The 27,239-nt window shown below is 46.1% G+C and overlaps 1 protein-coding gene across 2 annotated transcripts in view; it reads right to left on the minus strand.

Annotated features, from left to right (window-relative positions):
- PRAG1 (PEAK1 related, kinase-activating pseudokinase 1) overlaps window positions 1-25,856 on the minus strand; it is a 45,593-nt gene extending 19,737 nt beyond the window's left edge. The window contains exons 1-3 of one of the 2 annotated variants that reach the window (XM_074353330.1): window positions 25,652-25,856; window positions 21,084-21,503; window positions 17,471-19,299 (exon numbers count right to left, since the gene is read on the minus strand). In XM_074353330.1, coding sequence (XP_074209431.1) covers window positions 17,471-19,299; window positions 21,084-21,413 — 2,159 coding nt within the window. In that variant the 5' untranslated portion in view covers window positions 21,414-21,503; window positions 25,652-25,856. Of the gene's footprint in view, window positions 1-17,470; window positions 19,300-21,083; window positions 21,575-25,651 lie in introns of both variants that reach the window. The other variant, XM_074353329.1, reaches the window with a different exon arrangement.
- Window positions 25,857-27,239: the final 1,383 nt, after the last annotated feature.

The following is a 27,239-nucleotide window of genomic DNA, read 5'->3' on the forward strand; positions in this document are numbered from 1 at the left end:
TGTCTTCCAATAAATCTTTATTTACCAACACAGATGGCTGGCCTGTGAGTGGTAGATTACTGACTCCTGAACTAACAGCCTTGTCCAATAGAAACAGAATGTGAGTTATACATAATTTTAAAAGTCTTAGGAGCCAAATTATAGGTGAAATTAATTCTAGTAATATATTTTATTTAACAAAATATATAAAAACATTTTCATTTCAGCATGCAATGAATATAGATTATTGAGATATTTTACTTTTTTTTTTCATTCCAAGTCTTCAAAATTTGGTGTATATTTTACATTTATATCACACTGCAATTTGAGCTCACCACATTTTTGCTAGTGGCTAATGTACTGTACAGTGCAGATGTAGAGAAACTCGTACATGGACAAGGCTGTTCACTGTGTTATTAACAGCAAAAACAAAATCATCAACAGTTCAAAGTCCATCAATAAAGGAATAGATATCCTGGAGTACAGTCTTATAATGGAATACTATATAGCATTCAAAAATAAATGAACTTGATTTTACTGTACCAGTATAAAAATGATTCTTAAAATGTTGAATATTAAAAGCTCACAAAAGGCTGAAGTAAAGTGTGATACCACTTATATACAACTGTAAAACATAATAATGCTATGCATTTTTAATGTATTACATAGATGTGGTAAAATGGAAATAATAGACAGGGATGAGTCTGTGTACCAATGGGAAATTGAAATTGAAATTGGATGGGCAGGGATCTTCCACTGTACCTGTAATATTTTATTTTTAAAAAATCTAGAACACATAACAAAATATTGCTGTTTGAAAAATCTTAGGGGAGGGGACACATGAGTGATTTAAGTTATTCTTTGAAATTCATACTTCATAAATTGAGAACGAACATTTCCAGAAGGAAAGGAAATCACTAGTGCCTGAACGAGTCCAGGGATGGCCACTCCCATGGACCTGTGGCTGAGCCTCTGAAAGGCGAGGAACACGGGGCTGACCCAGTGAGACAGACTCAGTGAGGGTTGGTTCCACCACAGAATTGCCTCATGGATGGAAAAAGATTTCTCAGCCCTAACAACTTTTCTGGGACTTTGGCGGTTCACTCTTCTGCATCCAGTCACTATGAGAAGTCATAGCTTTGAAGCCCACTAAGTGAGTGTAGACAAAAATCAGACGATTCCTGCCGCTGTAAGATAAATTTTCTACAGTATGTGTATGTGTGTGTGGGTAGGGGGAGGGAAGCGTCCAAATGCAGACCTTGGTAAATCTTAGTAGCCCAGCCACAAGTAAAATTTTCCTGTTTTCATGGCTTGTGGCAATATTAACACTGTTCCTCTACCAAAAAAAGCTTAAGAAGCCCAGGTTCCCACCCAGACACTAAAATCCAACAGGCAGTTGGAATGATCAGATGTAATTAAGGAGGAAAGGGGTGTCCCTTTCTCTTAAATCTTTCATACAAACTGCATCAATATCTACCACCTTGGGAACCTGTGTGATTTGCACTCTTAGAGAACTGCTACCTTAATTAGCAAATGAACAAAAACCATATTGTGTTTGAAAATGAAAGGGGAAGCTGGCCATTAAAGCGGAGACTGACAGCCACGTTGTATTTGTGTCTCCAGACTGTGTGTGCAATAGATTTCTTAAGAATCCCTGCAAAAGGTTTAATATTCCAAAGGTGACTTTTCTGAGCCCTAATGGATTGTTCTGTCAGATGCAAAGCCAAATGACAATCCGAATGCACTCAGTAATGCATAACAAGACTATATTTATTTTTTTTAAAGGCACTTTTCCCTCATTAATGATAGTTTGATTTGCCTTTCATAAAACCGGTGCAAACCATTAAGATGAAATCTGATGTCATGTGATTTAAGGAAGTAGCTTCACGGGGCCAAAACCACATACTCTAGTCTTTCCTCTCTGGGTGGTGACTAACACTCTTATCAGCAGCAGGAGAGCACGGCCCGCACAGATGTCTTTGCTCTGCACTGTGATAAATAGCTTGTTCTTGCTCAAACTTCCTTCCCTGCCTCCCTGCGTTGATTAGACACAGTCACAGGAGAGCAGTGTGAAATACACAGCCAGTGGCACAGCATCCTTAGAGATCAGAGCCCTGCAGCTGCTGCCCAGTGTTTGCAGAATGGCTTTTCCCCTCATTGTCCTTAGAGAAAGAAGCCTTGCCAGAGTTTTCTCCATACTGTACTGGTAGAAAGCTGAAGAAAAAAAAAGTAATAATAATCCAGCCGGAAGAGCTATCTGCCAGACTTCCTCATTCGTAGGAAAGAGCCGAGTCTAAAAATACCCCGAGTTTTCAGAATGTCCAAAATTCTAATGGATGCAGGACCCCACTGTGGGGCAGAGACTGTATCTCAAACTTCACACGACTGCTAGAATCCTCATACGGCAGCACAGTCTCAAGTGTGACTGAGGCAAATTTTCATTCTCACGGCCCTGAACTTGGTTTACTTCATTTCCATTTGGTTAAGAATTTTTTGCCCCTGGAGCAGAAAATATGAAAAATCACATAACGCCAGTGTGCAATATTAGACTAGCTGTCCAGACCCTGGAACATGATCACAACACCCTGTCTTTGGATTGGTCAAGTTCACTGCTAAATTTAGTTTTTTGGAGCAGACCTTTGAGGTAGCTCTGAAAGCATGAACACATTACAAAACCCTATATACCTTGTTTAAATTACCAAGAAGTGAAAACAGATTAGTTTAGTTGCAAATAAATTAAATTGTGTCTAAATCAAAGAATGCGAGCCTCTTACCATCCCAGACTCCAGCCCGTGGTGCCGCGATCATCTGTATGGCCTCCGAGAGCCCAGGGACAGGCTGGGCCAGGGACAGGGGGCGTCCCGTGGAGCAGCACGGAGAATGAAGGGCCAGCTTCAGAGGCGGCCGGGAGTGCCTTGTCAGCCTGCTGTGAATTCGCCAGCTCAGAGCTCTCCGTTTCCCCTCAGTTCCTCTCTGACTTTTCTATAAAATGCACTTCCTGCAAAAGCACAGGAAAATAAGGACGGCTCTGCCTCTGTGACCTGCAGCTTTCAATCTCCAATTGTCCTGTTGGGTTTCATCATTAGAAGCAATTCCAATACCCTCTCAAATACACCAGGTTTCACCCCATTCATTCTCTACTATTTAGCCACATCCTAAAGTCAAAATCACTCAGGATTCAAGCTGAAACATGGGGTTTGGTTGGAGAAAAAGGGCACTCCGTTTTCTTTTATCTTATGCCTGTATTACCTGTCATGCACCCCGCATCCTATCTCTTCTGAAGACCATTCTCAGGTTTTTCAACAACTAAATACTGACTGCCTGCTGGACAGTGTCAGGTGTTGTGGATACAACAGTGAGTAGAGATGACACTATTCCTGCTTCAACAAACGTACACCCTGGTAAACAGATATTTATCAAGCTTCTCTAAAAAAGTATACACGGATTCAATCCACATCTTCAGAAAAGATCTGCAGCCTTGGGGCAGAGCATCCTGACTCAAAATCTTTCCAAAACTCTGCTCTCGTAATGATGATCAAGCCCTACAAAGAGCTCTTCTTAAGTCTTGACCTCAGCCACCACCTTGGTCCTCCATGGTGACAGAAATACACACCCCAGATTTTTTTTTGACACTTTCAATTTCAAATATTTCCTCTCACTGTCTACACATTAGAACACATGCCTAGATTTTTTTTTGTCTCAAAAAATTACCATTTTGCTTAATTAATACCTACTACTTCCCCTCATAAATCCTTTGCTCCAATTGGGCTACTCTCCCATTGTCACCAAAGCAGCCTGCATTCCTGTCCCCTCCCCTCCTTGGCACATGGCACAGAGGAAAAAATTCTCTCTTCCCTTCAAACCTTTTCCATCCCAAAGATCCAGCACTAGGACCATTTACCTACAAACTCTCCCCAAGCCATTTCAGTCTCCTCCGACTGATCTGTCCCCTCTGGAACTCATACCAAACTGAGTCTGATTCACATCACTGAGCATTTGGTTATAATCCTGGTTAGATTATTCTAACTGTTTCATGTGAAATGGGCTTGTTACCACCACAATTATAAACTGTTTGAGGAGCTGTGTCATAGTCAGGACATGCTGGAACACAGAGTAATTATTAAATACTTCTTGATTAAGTTTATCTGCCTCTGTTTCAATAACTTGGTGGCATCTGGGAGGATAAATGTTTCCTTTAAGAAAAGAATTACACTTGCCCAGCAAAACTTGCAAAAGGCAGGAACAGTGAGCAAACAACAGCCCTCAGAAAAGCTAGAACCGTTCTCATATCTAAAAAATACAACAGTTCCAAAATATCCTGAATTTACACAATCTTGTAGTTAAAATTTTTATTTTTCAAGAAAGGGGATAAGAAATGCAGATAACTAAGCTGGAAAGGTTTTTATTGTTTTTATCATTAGTGCTTTCTGATGAAGATGCTTTGGGGGTTATTTTGCAAGTGTCTGTCTAAGTGCCAAATGAAGGAACTAATGGATCCAGTCTGCTCTGGGGGCATGTTTCCCCACTGATTTATTAGCACTTATAAAAATAGGAAATCAGTTTCATTTTGGGTCAGATGACCTCTGTGGTCCCCACGGTGCAGGCTTGTTAATTTGCATTTGCAGTTAATGCACTAGTGACTACTGGGGCTCTACGAACTGAAAAGGCCTTTGGTTCAACCTGAAAACGAACCTACTTTGCATTCAGTGGAAATAATTTTAAAACAGGAATAAAGCCATACTTATTTTTAAAGGTAGTGGCATGTGTATACACACACACACACACACACACACACACATTTAGGTTACTAGTAACTTAATTAGTAACTAGTAACTTAATTGATTAAAATGGCAAATGGCAATTTGCAGGCATTTGCCCTGACTATATACTATATGTGTACTTTGGCATTGAGAGATACAAATAGTTTTAAAAGATGAACTTTCACATCTCGGAAAATCAGTCTCTTATTTGTGGCCCCAAGTCTGCATGCTCCTGTACTTTCCTAAAGAAGTTCTAGTGCAGCAGTGAGGAGGGCAGATGCTTGTAACTACCTAGCGTGGAGAGGTTTCAGCTAAGGCTGAGGACAGGGAGACCAGCTATGGAGAAGCAGGTAAGGCTGTGCAGAAGAACTCAGAGGCTAGACCCTATCACCTGGTCCACTGCACCTGCATCTCCAATCCCATCACCTGAGAACAATGAGTCTCCAACTTCCTGGAAAGTCAAGGAAGAAACTCTTACATATGTTCACACAAGCAGCAGAAGGGAAGAGAAGATGAAAAGAAGGCAATGATGGTCAATAGGCACATGAAAAGATGCTCAACATTGCTAATTATTAGAGAAATGCAAATCAAAACTACAATGAGGTATCACCTCACACTGGTCAGAATGGCCATGATTAAAAGGTCTACAAACAATAAATGTTGGAGAGGGTGTGGAGAAAAGGAAACCCTCCTACACTGTTGGTGGGAATGTAGATTGGTGCAGCCACTACAGAAAACAGTATGGAGGTTTCTCAAAAAACTAAAAATAGAGTTACCATATGATCCAACAATCCCACTCCTGGGCATATATCCAGAAAGATACATGCACCCCAATGTTCACAGAAGCACTATTTACAATAGCCAAGACATGGAAACAACCTAAATGCCCATCGACAGATGACTGGATAAAGAAGATGTAGTATATATACACAATGGAATAATACTCAGCCATAAGAAGAATGAAATGATGCCATCTGCAGCAACATGGGTGGACCTAGAGATTATTATATTACATGAAGTCAGACAGAGAATGCTAAATATCATATTACTTATATGTGTAATCTAAAAAAATGATACAAATGAACTTATTTACAAATGGGAAACAGACTCTCAGACATAGAAAACAAACTATTACCAAAGGAGGAAGGGGAGGAGGGATAAATTAGGAATTTGGGATTAACATATACACCCTACTATACATAAAATAGATTAAAAAAAAAAACAAGGTCTCACTGTATAGCACAGAGAACTATATTTAATATCTTGTAATAACCTATAATGGAAAAGAAAATGAAAAAGAATGTGTGTGTGTGTGTGTGTGTGTAACGGAATCATTTTGCTGCACACCTGAAACTAACACATTGTAAATCAACTATACTTCAATTTAAAAAACTAAGAAATAAAAAAAGAAGGCAACGAATAACCAATGGAAGCAAAGACTGAACAACTGCAATCCACAGAGGGGCCCCTCCCACCAGCTGCTCTGCCACAGGCCAGCTCAGTGTGGAAGGACCCTCTGGAGCCTTTGGGAACAACAGTGATGTCAGCATTTGAACAGCTTCCCAGACGGATTTCGGAGTCATCCAGGAAGGCCACTGATGTGGTGAAGAGCACGAATATGAGGGCTCCATTGCCTGGGTTTGGGGTCCTGGTTCCACTGCTTATTGGCTGGATGCCTTGGAAAAGGCACTTAATCTCTCTGTGCTTCACCTTCCCATCTATAAAATGGAGATAACACTACATATCTCCTGGGGTAGTTAAGAAGATTCAACGGATTAATTAACAAGTGCTAAAACAGCACCAGGTACATAGAAAGTGCTAGTTATACAGAAAGATGGATGGATGGATGGATGGGTGGGGAGAGAGAGACAGAGAGAAAACTTCAGCAGCCTCCAGCAAACCCAGTAATTCTCTTTGCTACCTGGATGGAAGCAGAAAATAGATGGGCTAGAGATTTTGACATCTCTTCTTTTACTATGATACTTTGAAGAGACCCAGAGAAGAAAGTACATCAGGGTGATTCTTCGAGGAATACACTGTTCTAAAATAACTAGGAAGAGTTCATTTGTCCACCCACCAGACCTCAGTTTGAATCTACACATTCAAGAGCTTGATAATCTGTAGTGTAGCCCCATGCTCAGGGGCTGACCTACTCCTCAGAAAACCAGGTAGTTTAGCTCCATTATACAAAAATTTAGAAACAAAAGAACTTCTTTTATTACATCAGCCCATCTCCCCGGTATAGAGTAAGAACCCTCCATGATTCCTTCGCCCTTCACACCACCGCCCCACGCTCTAGCACACGGAGGACTCTGATGATTGACTAAACCAGAACAATAGTGAGTTGTTACTCACCAACCTGGGAATCACTGCTGTTCAAGTCCTGACCTATTCCTGTTGGAATTCATCCACCACGATGATCTGTGCCTGGCCAGAATCCTTTTGTTTCTAGACTATTGGTTTTGGCAACGCGGCTTTCAGAATTATCTCTCCCTTTTTCTCTTGACTCAGCAAATGCTTCAAGTCCACGTCGTTGACCCAGCTTCTGAGTCCAGCTATTTGGTGTAATCCGTGTGTATTTATGTTAGACTTCATTCCTACCCTCCTGACTTGGGAGATTCAGGCTATCTGTAACTAAAGTCCTGGGATGACCTACTGCTCTACTCCCACTCCGGTCCAGCCTGTTGCCTAGTAAGGCTAAGGTGCCCTTCCCGCTCCCAGGTCAGTTCTTCAGCAACCCCCTAACCTCCTCCCCGACAGCTACATCTGTCCTCAGACTTAGCCCTACCCTACATAAGGGATCTGGTCACCCAATTCCAACATGGGGTGGTGTGTTCCCCTACCATCAATCCTCGGAACAAGCTGGGTGTTCTACTATTCAACTCAATTCTGAGACTACCTACCCAGAGATAGCATCAGATTTCACAGGTTAGTAAGAGCTCAGTTCCACAAGCCCTCTGTTGTTGGAGGTTCCAAAGATCCCCTCTTTAGGTTGAATTAATTTGCTGGAGAGCTTACAGAACTCAGAGAAACACTGTACTTAAAAGGATATAACTCAGCAACAGCCAGATGGAAGAGATGCATAGGGCAAGGTATGGGGAAAGGCCAGGAGATTCCATGCCCTCTCCCAGTGCCCCACTCTAACCTGGAAGCTCTCCAAACACTGACCTTTTGGGTTTTTAATGGAGGCTTCATTACAAGCGCATGACTGATTAAATCATTTAAATCATTGCCCTTTGGAGACTGATTCAACCATCAGCCCCTCTCCCCTACCTGGAGGTGAAGGGGGGGTAAGACTGAAATATCAACCCTCTAATCACATAGTTGGTTCCCCTGGCAATGGCTCTGTTCTCAGGTGGGGGTCCAAAAGTCATCTCATTAACATAACAAAAGACACCTTTATGGCTCTCGGCACTTAGGAAATTCCAAGGGTTTTAGGTGCTCTGTGCCAGAAATGGGGATGAAGACGAAATATATTTATTATAAATCACAATATCACACTAGGTAACTCCAAACATTGTCCATCCTCACTTTTGCACTAGGCAGCCCAGGGCTTCTCTAGTAAAGTACACAACCATGCAGACTGGGACCATGATGAACACTTCCTCCCTGACTTCAGCCAGCTCTTGGAGCTACCTGGCCAACCTTTCACTTGACCTCTCATTTTCCAAAGCAGCTATCCCAAACATTCATCACTTTGCTTATATTTTTAATCGGCATCCTTAACCTCTCTCAAGTAAGTCCTCCCTTTATCACTGCATGATGCAGCCTGTCTTCATGTTTGTCTGTACTTGAGGTGCAGAGAGGTGAGAAGGTCACATGCCTCAATTAATGATACACTTTCCTACTGATTTGCATTATTTTCATTTTTCCCTTCACCCTCATCTCTAATTCTCTAATGTCCCAGTTTCTCACTTCCAGGTATTTACACTATATTGTGCCACTTTGTGTTATAAATTTATATTAATTGCACTGTGACAGATCTGTTTCTGAGTTATTTCACTGAAGACCACTTTAAGGTTCATCCATGTTTCTGTCTATACATTTAACTCATAGCTTCTGACTGCTATTAAGTATTTAATTTCATACTCATGACATCTTACTTTGCTGTCTCTCTAAAGATGACTACCTGTGTTTGCTCCAACTCCCTGCTAACTATGAACAATGCTGTAATGATCTTCATTGTATATGTCCCCTGTGTATGGCTCTCAAAGGCATCACTCAGGAATGAAGACCGTTCGTGCACAGTGTATTCTTACACTTAGTTTTCCTGGGTAATTCATTTTAGCTCACTTACACCAAGTCCTCAATACTTAGTGATTAAATGACTATCAAGATCAAGAAAGTCTCAGACTCTGAACTGTTAGAAGAGTCTCTTTCACTATCTTTCTCTGATTTTATAGGAAGCGTGGACAAGCATTGAAGGTAGGATAAGAAGCAAGATCAAGAGTCTGGATTTAGGATTCACTATACAGACAATTTCCTGTTTCAAGTTTTAGAGAGAATGTGAATATAGAGAAGGCATTCTGAGAGATTTGAAGGAGGGGGGGAGGTTGCCAAGTAAATGTAACAGATCAGCAAATACTCCTGTCCTGGTTTTCTTCTATTTTCTCCTAGGGAGATGCGTCTTGTCCTCAGTGAACGTTTCTATAAAAAAGATGGCCTATCACCAGTCAAAAAGACTCAGAAAAATTGTATGTATTATGTATTATGAAAACAATAGTTTGTTTTCAATTTTTCAAATTTAAATTTACATTATAATATTTAATTTCCAGCTTCAAACTATTCCTCTGAAAGATTCTGACATATCTCTGGCCCCTACCCCCTTATCTCATTATCTGGGGCATAAAAAGTCAGTGCTACAAGCTAACGAGGGTGAGGCTAAGTGAACATACATTATTTAATAAGATTTAAGGACTGAAAAAGTAAATTTAATGTCTATAAAGAGAAATAATACTTTAAATAATGGATAATAGACTTAATGGTAACTGTCATTACTAAAATACAAAGTTCCAAAAATTCATGGAATATCCATAAGCACTCATTAACAGGAAACAAAACATTTTGGTATAGCAGCCTGAAATTGGAGGCTATCATCAAAGAGGAAGACCACTGCAAACACTTTGCTTAGGGCCATCTGGGCTAGACAGACCACAGACGCCCTCCCGGGTAGGGAATTTTTAAATTAGTATGGGAAACGGTTATTGACCACCAATGACTTTGCATTACGGATGGTAAATTTTAGATTCTTAAACTGGATTGGTAAATAACTGGCACTTGTGTCTGCACTCCCCCCTGCGTCACCTGCAGACAGTACCAAATGATGAGGTCAAGCTTTCCTGAAGGGGGTGCACGTGGCCTCACCATCTCCTGTGTGGACCCCAGACTGCTACTCCAATTGACTGCAACTGGTGTGGAGGATATGACCTAACTGCCCTGGTGGTTCAAGAACATGCAGTCACAACATCTTCCTTTTGATCTGCACATATTTATAAGAATTATTTTAACTTACCTCCCTGCTATGACTGATTTTAAAATTCCAAAGACTTTCCCCCTTCTTTTCTGATCTTTAAGGTCTTGTTACTAATTAACATGACAATTTAGTCAACTATTTTTGTCTTTATCCAAGTGTAACTGAGCAGGACCCTATTGTCATATGTGACCATAGGGTATTTGTAACTGCTTAACTGTATACTAATTTAAAGGGTTTTTCTCCGGATTTTGCTGACCAGAATTGGGCAGGGAGGGAGGGAGGAGCTTGGGTGATCTGCCCATCCCCCTCATTTTGCTCTCAACACCTCAGAGAGAGCAGCTGGGTGTTTTGTGCATCTTCTTGTTCATAACTCACCTCAACTACTCAGGCCTGCAGTTATTTTTAGCCCCTTATGGTTTCTTTGTATTCAGTTGTCCTAGCCTGTACAAACTCTGCAGCAAGAGATCTCAGGCCTTATTCTGCCTAAAATGCCAGAAGCATATATCAACCAACTTTAAATTGCACAAGTTTTTCTCTAGACCTCTTTTCCACAGACCCCTTTCCTAAGCACCTTTGTTGTAGGCACAAGAATCTAATAAGACTTCCAAAGTGCGAGGTGAACTTCAGACTCAGCAGAATAAAGGGGACTGCTGCTTCTACAAAAACAAAGACAACTTTGCAACAAGTTGCTACTTGTATGTGATCTCTGTGGAAACCAGTGCTGCCCCCTGAACTCTTACTATAAAACCCCTACCTTCTCTCCCTGACAGGCTCACACTCTTGAAGGCATCGGCCAGCCCACTGTGACCTCCTTTGCCAGACAAAGAAATAAAGCTGTCTTTTCTATTTCATCCAAAACTGTCCTCGAGTTTCAGTTTAAGTTGGGTAGAGAGGTCTTGTATTCGGCAACACAAGGTGGTTGTATTTTCATTCATTTAACTGCCTACAGAGCACCTGAGAGACGGGAGCAATTCTAGGGGGCTTCTACAACTCAGGAACATACAGTGGTCACACTGCCAATTGCTTGCCTAAAAGACAGGTTTTAGACTTAAGGAAAAAAAATTTTAAGAACATGCATAATGGGCATGAAACGGCTAAAATCTAAACTGCCAGGAAGGCAGCACGATCATTTGATAGTGACAGATACTAAAATAAACTGGAGAATAAAACATCTAAGTTAAAAGGGAAGGATTTTTTTTTAAGTGGTCTTTAATCTGGAAGTTCCCCTTCTTTTCCAGTGAAGAACACTTGTTTGTATGAGTTGGCTGGTTAGAAAAGCAGAGAGAATAAACTGTCCAGAGCATTAGACAAAAGCTAATAAAGCAGAGGATTTTACAGAGCTGTGTGGGAACAAGAACACCCTTAACACCCAACGTTTTTAGGAATCTGCCCAAAAGTCAACGGAAAGAAATAACGAGCAATTTTAGCCCAGAGGATGACAGCTCTGATCTTAAACTCTGAAAATTATTAGCTGCAGAAGTGGTTGCAGAGGAGTCTTTGTAGTTGGTCTATCTAACCTGATACAGGAAAATACAAGTCTTTTTATGAGCACATCAACGATCACCAAACAACAACAAATTTCTTGCACCACGAATAGAGAAAATTTCTCACCAGTTGGCTCCACACCCCAAAGGTAGGCTGGCTATTCTAGGAACAAAGTGCTTCTGATCACCTTATGGGCAGAGGGGGCTTGATCCTACAGCCCATGCTTGTGTTTCCTGACCCACCTGGGAAAGCATGGAAAAATCTATTCTCAGAGAAATGAAACCACACCCTAGAATTCCTTGCAATTCATGGGTGGGGAAAAAAAAGTCCTTAGGTGATTACTGCCTGAAAGGTACATTCTTGTGGCAAGAGAGGGCTGGGCTCCACACACCTGCACAGCTAAAAAAGGAAAAAAAAAAAAAAAAAAAAGCAAATGTACAATCGTTGGAGAGTAATTAATCCATGAAAGGATGCATTGTGCCCTCATGGTGTTTGCCCACCTTGAAGCACTAATAATTATTAACCTCAGTTTCTTTAACTCAAGGTGACAATGTTTATTGAGCAAGACTGGCCACAGAATTATAATGGGGTGTCCAGTGAGAAAATAAGGCCAAGATCTGTAGCTCCCTCTGGCCTTTTTTTGTTTTTGGTTTTGTTCTTTTTTTCTAACTCAATAATCTGTTATTGAATACCTACTATATCCCAAAGTATCCTATGGGAAAGCCAAAGAAAAATGTATAAAACATGCTTCCTGTACTCCCAAAAGTTTATAAGCTCTCAAGGAGTTACAAACGTGAATCTGATTTAATGTTAACCACCAAAACAGAGTTAAGAACATAGTACTGGAGCAATCAGAAACCTGGGAATCAGAAAGATACTCTGATACAAATATTTAATGCTACCTGATCCTTTCTCCATATTTTTTCACGTGCAAAGCATAGAGTTAGGTGCTTTTGGAGAAACTGAAATAAACAGGGCATAACCAAGTATTTCCTGAGCATCTATATGTGCCAGGCACCAAACAGGATATTTTGGAATTCCAGATGGCTATGCATGCTTTTTACCTTCAAGGAGTATCTGGCTTTTTTTTTTTTTTTTTTTTATGGTTATCTATATGCCTGTACCAAGTGTGATCTTGTATCAGGTCAAAGGACCTTAAAGGAAGGGCTATTTTATCACTACTCTTGGATACCAAGCTGAGCTTACCTTGGCCTTACTGCACAGAACAGGGAATTTGGTGAGAATCTAGATGCTATGATAAGCAGTCTCATCAAAGGCAATCAAAGCAGGAGTTAGCCTTTGGGGGTCATACTGCCCACTGCTGGCTTTAATTCATACCGACTCAACTCTCAGTGGATTTAAGGGGCAGAACCCCAGTCACTGGCTTTTTTAACATCTTGCACAGAGCGTAACAGAAAGTAGGAAGTTAGTAGATATCTGATAAATTAAGGAATCTCTAACCCCTAGCTCTAGCCATTGATGCCTGCTCAAAAATGGAGAAAATGTCGTAAATATTTTATATATACTACTGTTCCACTCAGTGTTTTGTTTTTTAATTACAGAATAGGAAGATAGGAATCAATTTTAATTCTCCCTGCTTTGGCATCACTAGATGTCCAGTGTCAAATTCTATCCACAAACACATGGGAAGGGGCCAACTATTAATTTGCCCCTGGCATGGAGCAGAATATAAACTTGCATTGTTGATACCTGCGCTCTGCCAAACTTTGTGTATGTGTGGAGCAGGGGGCAATTTCTCTGCCTGACATATGCCCAGGATTCAGTTTCCCCTGGGCCAACTCGACCTTCAGCCAATTTATTTCATTTTTGCCAAAAAGTCAGAGAATATTCTTGAAGCACAGATAGTGCTTTCTGATACAAACTGTGATTTTCAAAGTGCCACCCAGAAAAGCCTGTTATGTGCAGATTGGGATTTCCTAATAAATTGTTGCCATTCCATTGTGATCAACTCCAGTCAAAAGTGCCTCAAGAATAAAGCATTTGGAGGCTTCATCAGATTGGATATGGGGTCTGCAGACAATGACCCATCACATTCATCCTGCTCCCACCTGCAAAGTCCTGCTAAGAGACCCCATTATTGAGAGACCACACAATGAAGACACTTTGATTCCTCTGGTTAGCGAAGTGGCCACTTCTCTGGACAGAGGAGACCTCTATCTCTGACACTGTCACCACCTGTCAGCTGAGAAGCAGCATGGGAGGGAGGGGAATTAAGAACGAACGGAAGCCCCAGGACAGACTCAGTCTTTACTCCCCAGAATCCCTGTAGAGAATCTCTTAGTTAAGTAACGGGTTAAACTTATAATCAGCACGAGCGATAACTTTAAAACAAAGTAATCCCTCACTTTCCTGGGGATACCATTCTTTCTTTTGGTTAGTCTCACCTGGGGCCAGACCATTTGGAAACCAAAACCATATAAATCTGTCTTATTTCTCATTCACCTGCTGTCCTCTAATCCCACCTCTGAGTTCAGGTCTATCAGCCTAATCTGGTGTTTCTTTGTGAAATGTTTGTCTGCACTAATCAGATGAGTTTTCCCTCAACTGAAGTCACTTGTCACTCAGAAGTCGTAAGTCATTTAAAACCAGGTTTGCATCTGTAAGGAAATAAAAGGCATAAATAAATTTGATTTTTTCCCATCTTAATTATTCCCCCAGGCACTGTATGCTTTCATTAAACTGCCTTACGTCTTGAAGGTGACATTTAAACTAAGAAGTCCACACTTCTTTCCTTCAGGTTCCCATTTCCTAACCAGCAGTATGTGTTGATCACATAGTGCCCTATATTAGAGCAAGGGTGACCCAGAGACTCAGTGGGGCTAGTTAGTCTAAGTAGGTGAGAGCTTGTGTGGGTAGGAGGCTGCCTTGGCAGCAGCAGATGAAGAGGGACCCAGACTGACTTACCTGCCCGGGAGGAGGGTTAGACAGGTACTCAAACACTTCTAAATGGTTTTCAGAGCATTAAATGAGTATTGAGAACCTTTGTCTTACACGGCATTATAGCAAGAATTTTCTCAGGAACCCTAATGGGACTTTACAGAGGACAATGTCTCAGACCAACAGATAAGCTACAGTGAAACATTCAAAGCAAGACCACAGGAAAGCCAAGTCGCTCTCAACACCTATCTTTCCTTCCCTTCAAGTCAGTCAGTTTTGCAAAACAGGACCACAGGCAAACCAGAAATTGATTCTTTGTTCTTCTATAATGGCCCGAGAAAGCAGATGGATCTGTTTAAATGAGTGTAAGTAAAAGTAACACTACCCTGCATGGAACAGTCCCTTCCTCTAGAGTCGTGAGTGCACATAACACATGTCGTGAGAACCATTATCTTTGTTCACAGGTGGGGCTGATCATTAGAAATAGGGCCCATTTGACAGAAGGCCCACGTGAAGAAATTAAGTTAACTTTGGATGTTGCTCAAAGAGGTTCCAACATTTTTCCATCTTGGAAAACTGACATCAGCCTGCCAGTTACCAGCATGGTACTGGTATAGGTACTGGATCAGCTATGGGCTGCATCCTCATCAATACTCTGATCTGCCATCACCCTGAACGGCTAGGTTTGAAAGCTGTGGGTTCCTGGCACCCTCCTCAGAAGCATTCAATAAGGACATCACAGAGTTACCAAATTAAAAATCAGCTTGTGGTCCTAAGCCTGCCCTCTTACCTCCTCATGGGAGAGATGTGATTCAAAAGATAATGTTGGCTATGCTTGAAAAATCTCCCCCAAATGAATAGATACAGTTTGACTTATTTGAAATATTATCAGATGCTCTTTTCTTTCCCTGTGTTCCCTTAAGCTAATTATATTTCCTAGATTTTTCTCCCCAAAGCCCTGAAAATAAAAACTTTTTTTTAAAGAGCTGGAACCCAGAATCTCTGAGATTCCCACCTGGTTTGAGTTGTATATAATCTAATGGTTTTGTCATAAACTCTGATTTCAAACCAGATGCTAATGAAAATTCTACACGAGCCACACTGCTTCGGTGACTGCGGTATCTCCAAGCCCTATGACTCTTACACAAGGAGGTTTCAGTTCCTTCTCCAAGGTTCAGGTGGTGTTTCTGGGATTGGGCCAGGACCATTCCTATAGGGTGTGGTGTCCCCATTACCATTAAGGTGGCTTTTTGCCTACAAAACTCATCTCTGTGTTGGCTTCTATTCTTCTCATTTGAGCCTTTCAACAACAGAGAGTTATAAATGTACTGTTATTATTATCTGATTTTGGAGAGTCTCTTGGAGGCTCAGTCACAGTGAGTGGCTTACTCAAGATCACTCAACCTATAGGTGAGACAGAGGCAGCATGAACTTGATTTTCTGACTCTAAAGCCTATACTTCCTACCAACCTTCTCAAGCCTAAGGCAGACAGATAAAATGCCCACGCTTTACTTGTGTGCCCTGCCCAGTCTTGAGGCCTGCTGATGTGCCCTATGTGTTTGGAAGCACAGACTTTGGAGGCACACTGCCAGGTGTGGCCATGTGACCTAGGTAAGTTACTTCAGCTCTATCTTTGTTTTGTCATCTGTAAATTGGGGATGGTAATTCCTACCTCCTAGGGTTGTTCTGAGCATCAAATGAGCTAATATGTCTAAGTCCCTTGGCTCCATGGCTGGCCCACAGTAAGTGCCATATAGATGGGGGCTCTCCTGAGCTGTGGGACCCCTTATTCATTCAGGGTGTGAACACTGTAGCCAATGAGTCCGCGACCACCTAAGGATCCAGAGGATGGATGTCTACTCCTCATGGCAGGTGGCCAACTCAATACTAGAACAAAGTAGTGGTCCCAGAAAAAGTCCATGCTGAAATACATCACAGCCTGAGACGCCTTGATGTTCAAAGTCAAGTGTCATTGCTGCTTCTCCCTGTGGTCAGTTGCCTGCTTCTGACATCAACCTGGAGGCACACAAGCCAAAACAGAGCCACTGGAGATGACACAGCTAAAGAAAGTCTGTCATCTTTTGAAAAACAGCAGGTTGATCCTTTCCCTGATAGAAATCCTTTTTGCTCTAATAGAGGGACTTTTTTTTTCCCCCCAGAATTTAAATTCCATGGACAACATAATGCCGTAAAAAAGGCATTTATTTTTCTTGGGCCTTTGAGAAGGACTTTAAACTGGCAGGAGAGAGCAGTGAAGTGGTGGAGAAAGCTGTGAGTTTCAGCACGCTAACATGAAACTAGATTTTTTTTCTTTAAAAACCCACACCTGAGGGTTTCAAACTACATGCAGCACCTCCTACTATTCTGCTTTTGGCTCCAAGGCCTAATCACCATTAGGGTCACAATTTATGAAGCACACTGGCGTGGCTCCTTTGCCTCCCCATCTCTTTGCCTCTAGAGATTCTGTAGCATAGCCTCCTCCTGCCTTCTTTTGCATGTTTAAATAAATGGAGAATTGCAGGAGCTGAGGGGAAAGGCCGCTACAGATACTTCAGAGGGATGGGGAGAAAAAGAGCACCTGATTACAGGATGATGGGCACCAGGAAAGAGCGACAGCTTGGCAGTGCTTCTTGGAAAGATGCCTTCGAATAGCCATTCCCAAGCAGAGCACTGCTCCTAGGCTTGTGTGCTAAGCACCAAGTCGCAGAAATTTACATAAAGCCACAAAATCTCTGGGCCAACACTGGTGCCTGGACTCAGGACTCCAAGCCTGTGTGGGATGACTTCTGTAGAGACAGCAAAGACCAAGGTTTCTGGAAGAGCCCTCTGTCCTTTGGGACAAAACCTGAGCCGCACACACACAATTGTACTCACCGCGACTTTGGAGGCGGTGGGGGAGGTGAGAATGCCTCAATCCCACTTCTGTCCTTGGGGAACTCAAAGGCAAAGGATGCCGATTTGCTCATCCCGGTCCCGATTTTGCTGTTCTGCCCAGAGGAGCTGTCTGTAGGGCGGAGACGGTGCCAGGTAGAGGAGTTCGAGGGGTCCGTGGGGCCATTTTCCACCTCTCTTCCCCAGCTTTGACTTAACAAGTCCTGCTCCACCTCCTCCTCTTCCTCTATCCGGCACTGGCGACTCCAGGCCCCAGTCTGGTACCAGGGCCGCCTCTGGTCCAAGGCTGATGTGGTGGTGGCGGCGGGCGGGGGGCCCTTGACAGAGTCACTGGTAGGGACTCCCTTGGCTCGGCAGGAGGAAGCAGGGTCAGCGAGGCTCCTGGATGGAGGCTGGAGCCCAGTGCCACCACCTGAGTTCCCTTCACTGAGGTCAGACAGTGGGGAGGCAGAGGAGGACACTGGGGACCCTCCAGGGCTGCTCTTGGACAGCTTGGGGGGGATGGCAGGCCTCCCCTTGGGCATATTCTCACTGGCAGCTTGATGGTGGCTCTCCCTCGAGCTCAGCCCCTGCCCAGATAAAGGCTCCCCTTCGGCTGCCTGAGGGATCTGGCTCAGGGGCCCACGTGGCCACTGCACCCCCACCGAGGAGTCAGGGCTGCTTAGGTAGATTGTGCGGTGGTCCTCCTCTGGGTGGGCCGCCATGACCGTGATAGTGGCTGCCACCTGGGGGGCTACCTCTGGGCCTTCCCTGTCCTGGCCCCAGCCAGATACTGTCTTCTGAGCCCAGGTGTTAGCCGTCCGCACCTGGCCCTGGGCAGCTACCATCTGTTCCACCTTGGCCTGTGGCTTGGAAGGCACTGGAACAGCTTTCTTCCTCTTGGTGCTCTCAGCATAGATGGGTTCAGGCTGTGCAGCCTCCCCAGGGTGGGCTGGGGGTTGGGACCCCCCTGTTGGCCCAAGGCACCTGCTGGAGGCCACCCCACGGCAGCCAGAGTCCTGCTGCTTCCCTGGCCCAGGTTCCCTCAGGAGGGAACAGTAGTCGCTCTCAAAGTGGGGGGCCGAGGGGCTGCTGGCGCGGCTGTTGGCACTCCCGCAGGAGAGGCCATCTGAGGAGCTGGCAGCCTCCGACGTGAGGGACTGCTTCTTGGGGCCCAGGCGGGGTGGGTTCTCTGTTGGGCCCTGGCTGCAGCACTCCCTGGGGAAGCTCAAAGCCTGCTTCCCCTCTTCGATGGTCCCTGAAAACATCCTGGGTTCCCAGCATGCTGGCGAGCAGTCCCCACCACCATGTCCGTGTCGGGAGCCATTGGCCTGTGAGGCATTCCCGGTGCCTGGGCTCCCGGGGCAACAGTCCAGGATGGAGCAATATTCTCCCCCTTCGCTGTCCCCCGAGGGCGAGCACCTTTGATCACTGTCATCCTCGGAGGGCAGGGATTCCCGTAGGGGCTGTGCAGAGGGGTGGGGCCCAGGGCCCTTGTGGCAGCCAGATGTCATCCCAGCAAAGGTGGCCAGTTTCTGGCGGAAGCTCTCCTGAGCGGAGGTCAGCTCTTGGTAAGGAATTGTGGTTTTAGCTTCTCGTCCAAGTTTGTCATCGAGGAAGCTCACGGGGTGGAGGGCGGCGTTTCGCTCCCCCCGGGGCTCTGGGCTCTGCAGGCTGACCATGGCACAGGCAGGCGGGCAGCGAGGGTGGCCGTCTGCAGGGGCCGAGGGCCCAACAGGCTTCTGGATGCCACGGAAGCTGCCCAGGTAAACTACTGGCACATCTTCCTGCTTCGGGAGGGGAAGCTTGCCGGGGGCTCGTCTCCAGATGACCTACACAACCCCAAGGTTCAAAGACTTACATTAGACCTTGTCAGAGAAAAAAGAGAGAGAAAGTGAGAGGGTAGGGCCGCGACATTGTAAACCGTCTTTCTTGCTGCCTGCTGTGGAGCAGCCGGGCAGCACGCCTCCCCTCTGATCTCTCCCCACAGCCTTCTCATCATCGCCAGGGCCCCTGTGGAGTCATTGGCCTTCCCAGGCTCTGCACTTCCCACCCACGTCAGTAACTCTTCTGCTTAAGTCTGTGAGGTAGGGGAAAAACACGCTAACGAAGAACATTTTGCCTTATCCCTCGAAACTGCTGGATGAGGTAAGTTCTCCTATGGGCTTTGAAATAGAGTTTGAGGTTTTGTTTAATTTTTGCTTTGTGTTTGTTAGTCTTTTGATAACCTTGTCACAGTAGGAAGAAACCAAAGTCATGAGGCTTTTAAAACACCTTGGGTGGGTGGTGGGGTCAGAGGACAGGAGGGTGGGGGTGGTTTCTGAGCTGGGCCCCAGCTCCCTTGCTTCACTCTGAGCCATGATCTTTCTCCCAGTTATAGGCAGTGACCTCGGCCCAGGCCTGCACAAGTGGCTGGACTAGTTGAGCTAGAGACAGAGATGTGGGCTGGTCATTCCCATCACTGAAGTCACCGACTCCTCCTCCTTCCCTTCTAAAGTGTTCCCTACCCCGACTTGTAAAGCAGCCTCAAAGTAGGACCTGCATGTGGCTCTTTTCCAAGAAGATTCTGAACAGGAGTCCCTGGTTTATGTCTATGAAGGTCGAAGGTATGGAGAAAGGCCTGGGGAATAGGTGTGGCCAGCTTCCAGAAAATGAAGCAACTCGGAAGGGGCCATGAGCCTGAGTGTAACCCCAGAAGATGGGTCACTTCAATCAAGCCTCCCCTGATTTAAAACTGAAGTTCACACACCCTTCCGGACCCACTCACCACAACAGTTTAGGAAAACCTGAACAGGCAAAGAGTTCAAAACAGGTCACAAGCAGTTCTTAGAATATGCCCTAGACATACAGCTTCCTAGGAGATGTCTCTAGAGGTGGCAGGCTCTATGCCCCTTCTAAATAATTAGACCTTTGGGTCACCTGGGGGATGAGCAGAATGGTCTAATCTCTACGGATATAATTGTTTTTAGTGATCTTCCACCAAAGCTGGAAAAATCCAAGCTTCCAAATTGGAAATATGAACACTGGCTAGGAATTGGATGATATTAAGGAATCACTGCTGATATTTTTAAGTGGGGTAATGATTTTTTTAAATAAAGACTTAATTTTAACAGGTACCAAAATGATGTGATGTCTGGAGTTTGCTTTAAAATCATGGGGCAGGGAGGGTGGGGGCAGGGGTAGAGATGAAACAAGATTGGTCATGAGTTGATGGTTGTTTACACTGATGCCTCAAGATGGTGGACACATGGGCTTCATTAAGCAGTTCTTGCTACTTTTGTATATATTTTAAATGATCGATTAAAAATTTTTTAACCTTTTATGAAAAGTTTCATTTTGGTATGCTTTGATACAGTCTTCAAAAACATCATTCATACAGTCGCCAAATAAACTTGGAGGGATGGGATGAATGGTTCTTAGCCTAAAGGGACTGAGAGAAAGGAGGGCAGAGAGAAAAGAGGGCAGCAGTCAGGAAGGAGAAGTCTTGGGGCGAGCTGACGGGAAGCCATCCTGCAGGCATCTTGCTGGAACAGCCCTCCCTGGCTGCCCGCCAGTCACCAACTGTTACAACAGGAGCAGCCCCTGTAAAAATACCACAGGGCTGAGTCAGCCTCACCTGCGAGCCGTCGGCACTCACACCGGCCTCTGTCCATCCATCGGAGGCATCGGAGCTCATCATGGTGGGCTTCACGGCGATGGTGGGTTTGGAGTAGGGCGAGCTGCTCACGCCGTCATCTTCGGGGCGGCAGCTCTCAGGCCTGGGGGGCAGGCGAGGTGGAGGGGGCAGGCTGCCAGATCTGGGCTGGGGGCGGCTGGGCACCAGCTGGTGGTCGCTGCGCAGGCAGAAGCAGTTTTTGCAGGACCCGGGCTTCCAGATGTGCTCCACAAAGTCACTGCACGCAGACATTTTTGGGTTCTCGGGGTTCAGTGGGAGGGTCTGGTGCATCTTGAGCGGTGGACAGGGTGCTGGTTCATCTTGTGCCTGGCTTCCTGGCGTGGTCTTTGGGGAGGCAGATGTGGCTTACAGGGCAGCTTCCTGGAAAGGCAGAACACTTGCCTGGTCAGAGATCTTCCCTGCCAGAGGATGGGTGCATGATCAATTAGAGTCTGATGATGTGGATGGGGAACAGAAGTCAGAGGGAGGAGGAAAGGAGAAGAAAAAAGGTAAAGATTAGTATTCTATTTAATCTGAGGTCTTCACCCATTTGTCATGAGGCTTTCAGTCCCTCTCTAGTGTTGTGGCCTTATAAAAGCTGTAAAAACTAAACACAGCTCTGTTGCATGTACAGCATAAAAGACACTTCAGCCCCCTAAAATCCTGAGCGCTTGGAGGTTTGGGGACAGTTAACAGGAAGAAATCCCACAGGGCTGTTGACGAGAAGTGTGTATCTCATCCATGTATCCTCTGCTGCTGGGGGTCTGGAGTCTAGGACTCTGCCACACAGAAACAAGAACCACCAAGTAGGACAGTAGATAAAAATCATGGCTTCCAGAAGATAAGCCACAATTTTTCACCAAGAACTACGTGAGTGGGGAGGCAAGCCTGGGCTCTGAAATCAGCACTGTAATCCGTACTTGTTGAGGAGGCAGAGACACAATAGGTGAGAGAGGTGTGCTGGCCTGCCCTCCGAGGGATCCTTTTGGGGACGTCTGGCATCTTGGGATTTCACGCCCCCTTCCCCTTGCTTAATATGTGATATTTGACCCAGGGCTCAGTGAGATCAATACAGCCAAAGCTGCAGACCAAGGAGGGAAACAGAAAGAGAGATTCATAGTCAGGACAGTCCTGTGGTCTCAAGTTGGGTAGAATATAACAGAAGGAAGAGATGACCACAGTTATTTTTCCCTAGGAAAACCCTGGAGGTGAGGCTGGGTTTGCTGCCTCTGAGAGTTGGTCCGAAAGCAGAGAGTTTACACAATAGAATTCGCCTGGTAATTCACTATTGAGAGGGAACTTGTAGGGTTGCTGATTTTAACCAGTGAACCTGAATAACACTCATTAGGTAGCTGTCATCCCCATTTTACAGATGGGAAAACAAAGGCAACGACATGAATTAAGACCTGTCCATAGGCACAGAGACTTTGGGGCTTCTAGAGAGAGAAGCCAACTTTGCCAGCAGCCCCTCACATCACTTCCCCACACATTATACCCAGTCGATTGCCATTTCCTCATTTCAGTGAACTGATTTCCTCCTAAGGAGCATGTTTAGGAGAAAATCATCCTGAAGAATCTATGGTGAACAGAGTCTCATTAGACAGGGAGGGTTTGGTGCCGGGGTCTGCTTTCCACCCTCCTCCCGTGAGAACTGGCTCTGAGGCTGATACTCTCTAAACCATCAACAAGACTAACCAGGTGGAATGAGCCAGGAACCCCAAAGATCATTCTTCAATCTCTGTGGGAAGAGCTCTCTTTCTGGTCTCCCACACTCTCAGACAGGGGTGCTTATTCAACAAGGGCTGAAGCTAAATTTGCCTCTTTTCTCTCCAAAGTTAACCAGGAAAATCAGTGCATCTTTAAGCTCAATGAATACTCAGCAATAAAAGACACGCATTTGTCTTGCGCAACTCTGTTATTAGGATTGTATGCATCAAGATGATTGCGAATTGAGTTCTCCTGTGAAAACACCTAAGTAGCAGGTTCATTCCTTGCCAAGTTCACCAGAAGAGGTCACTAAGCTTCAAAAAGCAGAGGAAGAGAGCAAGGATTTTTCTTCTACAAGGCCAGGCCACCAAGTGATTTAGGCTGTGCTGCTGAAATTTGAAAGGAGGGAAAAGTGGAGGAAGCATTTTGGTGTTCAGCAGAGCAAGTCTCCACACTCTTGCCCCAAGGTGGGGAGAAGGTCCTTTCCTGGGGATCCTGGCCACAGAAAAGACAGCCCCCTACCTCCCCGCTCTGCTGTAGGCAGAGGCTCCCGCACCCCTGGGTGGGATGGAGAGACAGAGCTTGGAAATCAGTTCTGGGTGAGCTCATCTTGATCCTGCAGCTCCTCAAAGGGCTGGGCTCTCTGAGGAGGTGGGCATCCACAGACAGGCAAAGAAGCCGTTTCCTTCTTAGCAGGCAACTGACACAAACTTGTCGTGGTTGCCTGGTGCCAGAGGTCCTCCTCCTCTGTAGCTCACTCCAGCCCTGGGACTTCTGGGAGGCTCTGGATTACCAACACTCAGGAAGCTGCCTTCAGAACCCCTCAGCAGTTCATGAGCACTGTCCTTGCTCCCACCCTCAGCTCTGGAATTCTCTGGCGGTGGGCACAACTTTAACCACATAGCTCTCAGAGACTGGAAAGGTTTTCCAGGCAAAGTCTTTGAAGACCTGAACAGAAGGAAGCCCTGGGCTCCTCACCATAATTGACTCACTATACATCCTGCTACAACTGGTTTCTCAGTCACAGCAAACAGAATTTATCACCACATCAAGCCAGAAAGGATTCTCTTCCAGTTCCATCTGTCTAGAGAGGTTTTGTGCTTGGAATTCTCTATTTGTTTTAAGTTAAAAGATGGTGAAAATTCAAGTGGCACTCACAAAACAGGAGCTGTGCCTGCCTCCCAGGGCCAGTTCTCCACAGCCTGGAAAGGCACCTTCCCAGCCCACATTCCTTACCTCTGAGGGCGAGGCAGCCCCCAGAATTATGCAAATTCCCCCATTTCAGTGGGAGGCAGCAGTGCAAGATTAGAAAAAGATCTCAGCATTCGTTCTGATCCAAGTCATGATAAAATATCTTTGCCTCTGCAAACTTCTGCAACAGATTTGTGGCTACAGTTTGCAAGACTGAAGCTGTCAGATACACACCCACCCCATCAGAAAAAGAATCTGAAGAGTGGTGGCCAGATCCATAAAATGAAATCTTTGGGCTCCAAATGCCCCTCATACTTGCATCAAAGGTTGCTCACACCTTACCCTGAAGTGACAAAAAACACTTACCTAACAATGTATATAATATATTACAATTAAATTAATGCAACACCAGCAAAGAGAAATATGCATGAAAGTGTTTGTGTGATTTCAACAGTCCGTTGACAGGGGCTGCCCAGGCAGAAAGGAGAAAGTGATGGCCTTACTTCTCTCTCCCTACCCACCACACACACACACAGGGTAAATCATGATATTCGCCCAACTTTTTTTCTTTTTTCCTTCTCCAGTGCTATGTAATCTAATCTCAGCAGTCGGAATGTGGTTTTTGTGGGTTAGAATCATTACGGTCTAAAGCAGTGAGGATACCCGCGTTCCACAAGATCCCACCATAGAGAAATAACCGCAGAAATCCTTAGTGCTTCCTGTCGAATTTATGGCTCAAAAAGGGAAGGGGTTGTTACGGATAGTTCAGGCCAGTGATCAATAAGGTCTTCCCAACCTGACTTGGGCTGAACGCCTGGAAAAATTCCTCCCTGCAAGACCTTTGGGCTTTCCTATCGCTCTGCAAAGCCATGTGCTTGCTGGCGGAGCTTTACCTGAGAGAAATATACACAGCAATTTGGCCCTGCCTCCATTCTCATCCAGGACCGGAAAGTGGAGAGGTGGTATTTTCGAAGTGTGTGTGTGTGTGTGTGTGTCCCGCTGGGGAGGGGGCAGCACAATCAAAGGTTAAGAACGCGCTCACAGTGCACCTTTTGGAGGGCTCTGCCACAGCTCAGGAAAAAGGCATCATCTCATTCCCTCTGGAGACTCCCAGGCTGGCATCCAACCGGGGCTGCCTAAGAGGCAGGTACTAACCTGGAGCCCCAAAGCATCACCCCCGGGGACCTGGTCCGAGCTGCCCCGCAGTCTCTCCCTCTCTGCCTCTGTGACAATCCTGCAGCCGCGGAAAGGCAGTCTCCACAATAGCAATCCCTAAAGCGCTCCACTCTCCTGCCCCAAACAGAGCAGCCAGACCAGCGAGACCAGCAGAACAGTCGGTTCCCCTCCCGGAACTCGGAGGAAAGTTTCCCCATTCGAAAGAGCGCGATTCTCGAATTAATCGAATAACCTCCGGCTCCCCTGTCCTCGGGGCTCAGCGCTTCCACCTCGGGCGCAACCCGGGGCGCACGCGGTCCGGACGCTCCACCCTCCCCCAGGGGTCGCCTGTCACCCCGGGGACGCTGACGGAGGTCGCAAGCTCGGCGATCGCCGCGCTCCCCCGGAGCTCCCCTCTGCGGCCACGTTTGCCAGACAAAAAGAGGCCGACTTTGGAGAAGGCGCCGCGGGCTCACCTCGGGGCCGCTCTCCCCCGGCCTCGCCGCCTGTCGCCCAGCCGCCAGCAGCCTAGCCGGGTGCCTCGGAGCATTGTTTGGAGAGTGTGTGCGCGCGGTGCGTGCCCGGCCGCGGGCGGTGTCGTCTGCCCCGCCCGGCGGCCGGGTGGCAGCTGCGAGCGCGGCTCCGCCCCCTCCGCCTTCGTTGGCGCCGCCCGCCCGACTCTCGCCGCACCTCCGCTGTCCCTGCCGCCACCCCGCGCCCCCTCCCCCGGGCGGGCTGGCTCCCTGGCCCGGGATTCCACCCCGCGATCTACGCCCCGCCCCCCTCCCTCTCCAGACCCGGAGGCTCCGCCTCCAGCCCGAGACTTGGCGCCGTCTGACCCCCAGCTAGCGCCCTTTTGCACCCCTCTCCAAGGATGGCCCCGCCCGGTTTTACAGGCGCGAGTTTCGGGTGTCTGCAGCTTTCCTTTGACCACAATGTGCGCACAGGTATTATAGATGTCCTACATCCCTTCATCCAGCCGGCTCTGAGACACCCTGGGAGGAAGACGGGTACAGCCCCAGGGCTGGAGGGGGGAACCAGAAAGCGAGGGGTCGGGAGGCGGTCAAGATGAGGTCAAGATCCGAGACGGGTTCAGAAAGCTGCACCAAGATTGTCAGTGACTGTTGCCGGTAGGAGGCTGACTGGCGACCGGCCAGGCTGGGAATCCCGACAACGGGTTCTAGGTCTTGCTCCATCCCTCGACTGATTCGAGGCCTCAGGCAAATGGCTCAACCTCTTGAACTTTAGTTTTCTGAAAGTGGAATCCTAGGGTTGGAGTGGAAAGAGCTAGTCTTCCACCACTCTGGGACCTCCAGGGCTTCCGCAGGCCAGTATTACACCTGTGTTTACATCGTTTCCAGTAAGTGACTCATTCACTGAGATAGAAGGAGTTCGAGATAGTCCTCGGGCTAAAAATCTTTTAACAGAGACTATGACAGCCTACGACCTAGTCAGTCCCCTCCCTTCCTGCTGCTGCCTACAACAGGCTCACACCTTGACCTGGGTATCAGGGAGCCAGGCCAAGGTCACCACCTTGCGCCCGCCTGGGTGCGGGGAATGCGGCGAAATGAAACAGGAAAAAGGCCCCAGAAAAATGCCTGTGGCCTTCTCTCTACTTCTTTCTCCTCCCCAGAGAGGCAGCGTATAGAATTCCAATGTGGGTTCTCCACCAGGCAGCCCACCTGGATGAGCTTGTGAGCCTCTGCCCAGCTCAGAGGAGGAAGGCAGGCTCTCCCTGGGATTCCTGCTCTCTCCACTCTCCATGTGATCTGGCAGTGACATACCAGGACTGAGAGGGCAAAGAGATGAGTGGGGGTGGGGGGCAGTGAGAGGGAGAAGACTTCTATTTGAGGTTGTCTTCTGTGTGAGCAAAGGAGAAAGATAGAAGGGATATGCTGATTTCTCCTGAGTATGAATAGATTTGCAGGGAAGGTATAGAGGGATGAAAGTAGAACTGACATTTGTTAAATACCTACCCTGTGCCAATCAACCCCATGAGAGGGACATCATCCTCATTTCATAGAGAAGACTAAGGCACAGAGGGCCACATAATTTGCCATCAGC

Source organism: Camelus bactrianus, chromosome 26 (genome assembly GCF_048773025.1).
Source record: "Camelus bactrianus isolate YW-2024 breed Bactrian camel chromosome 26, ASM4877302v1, whole genome shotgun sequence".
Taxonomy (NCBI): Eukaryota; Metazoa; Chordata; class Mammalia; order Artiodactyla; family Camelidae; genus Camelus; species Camelus bactrianus.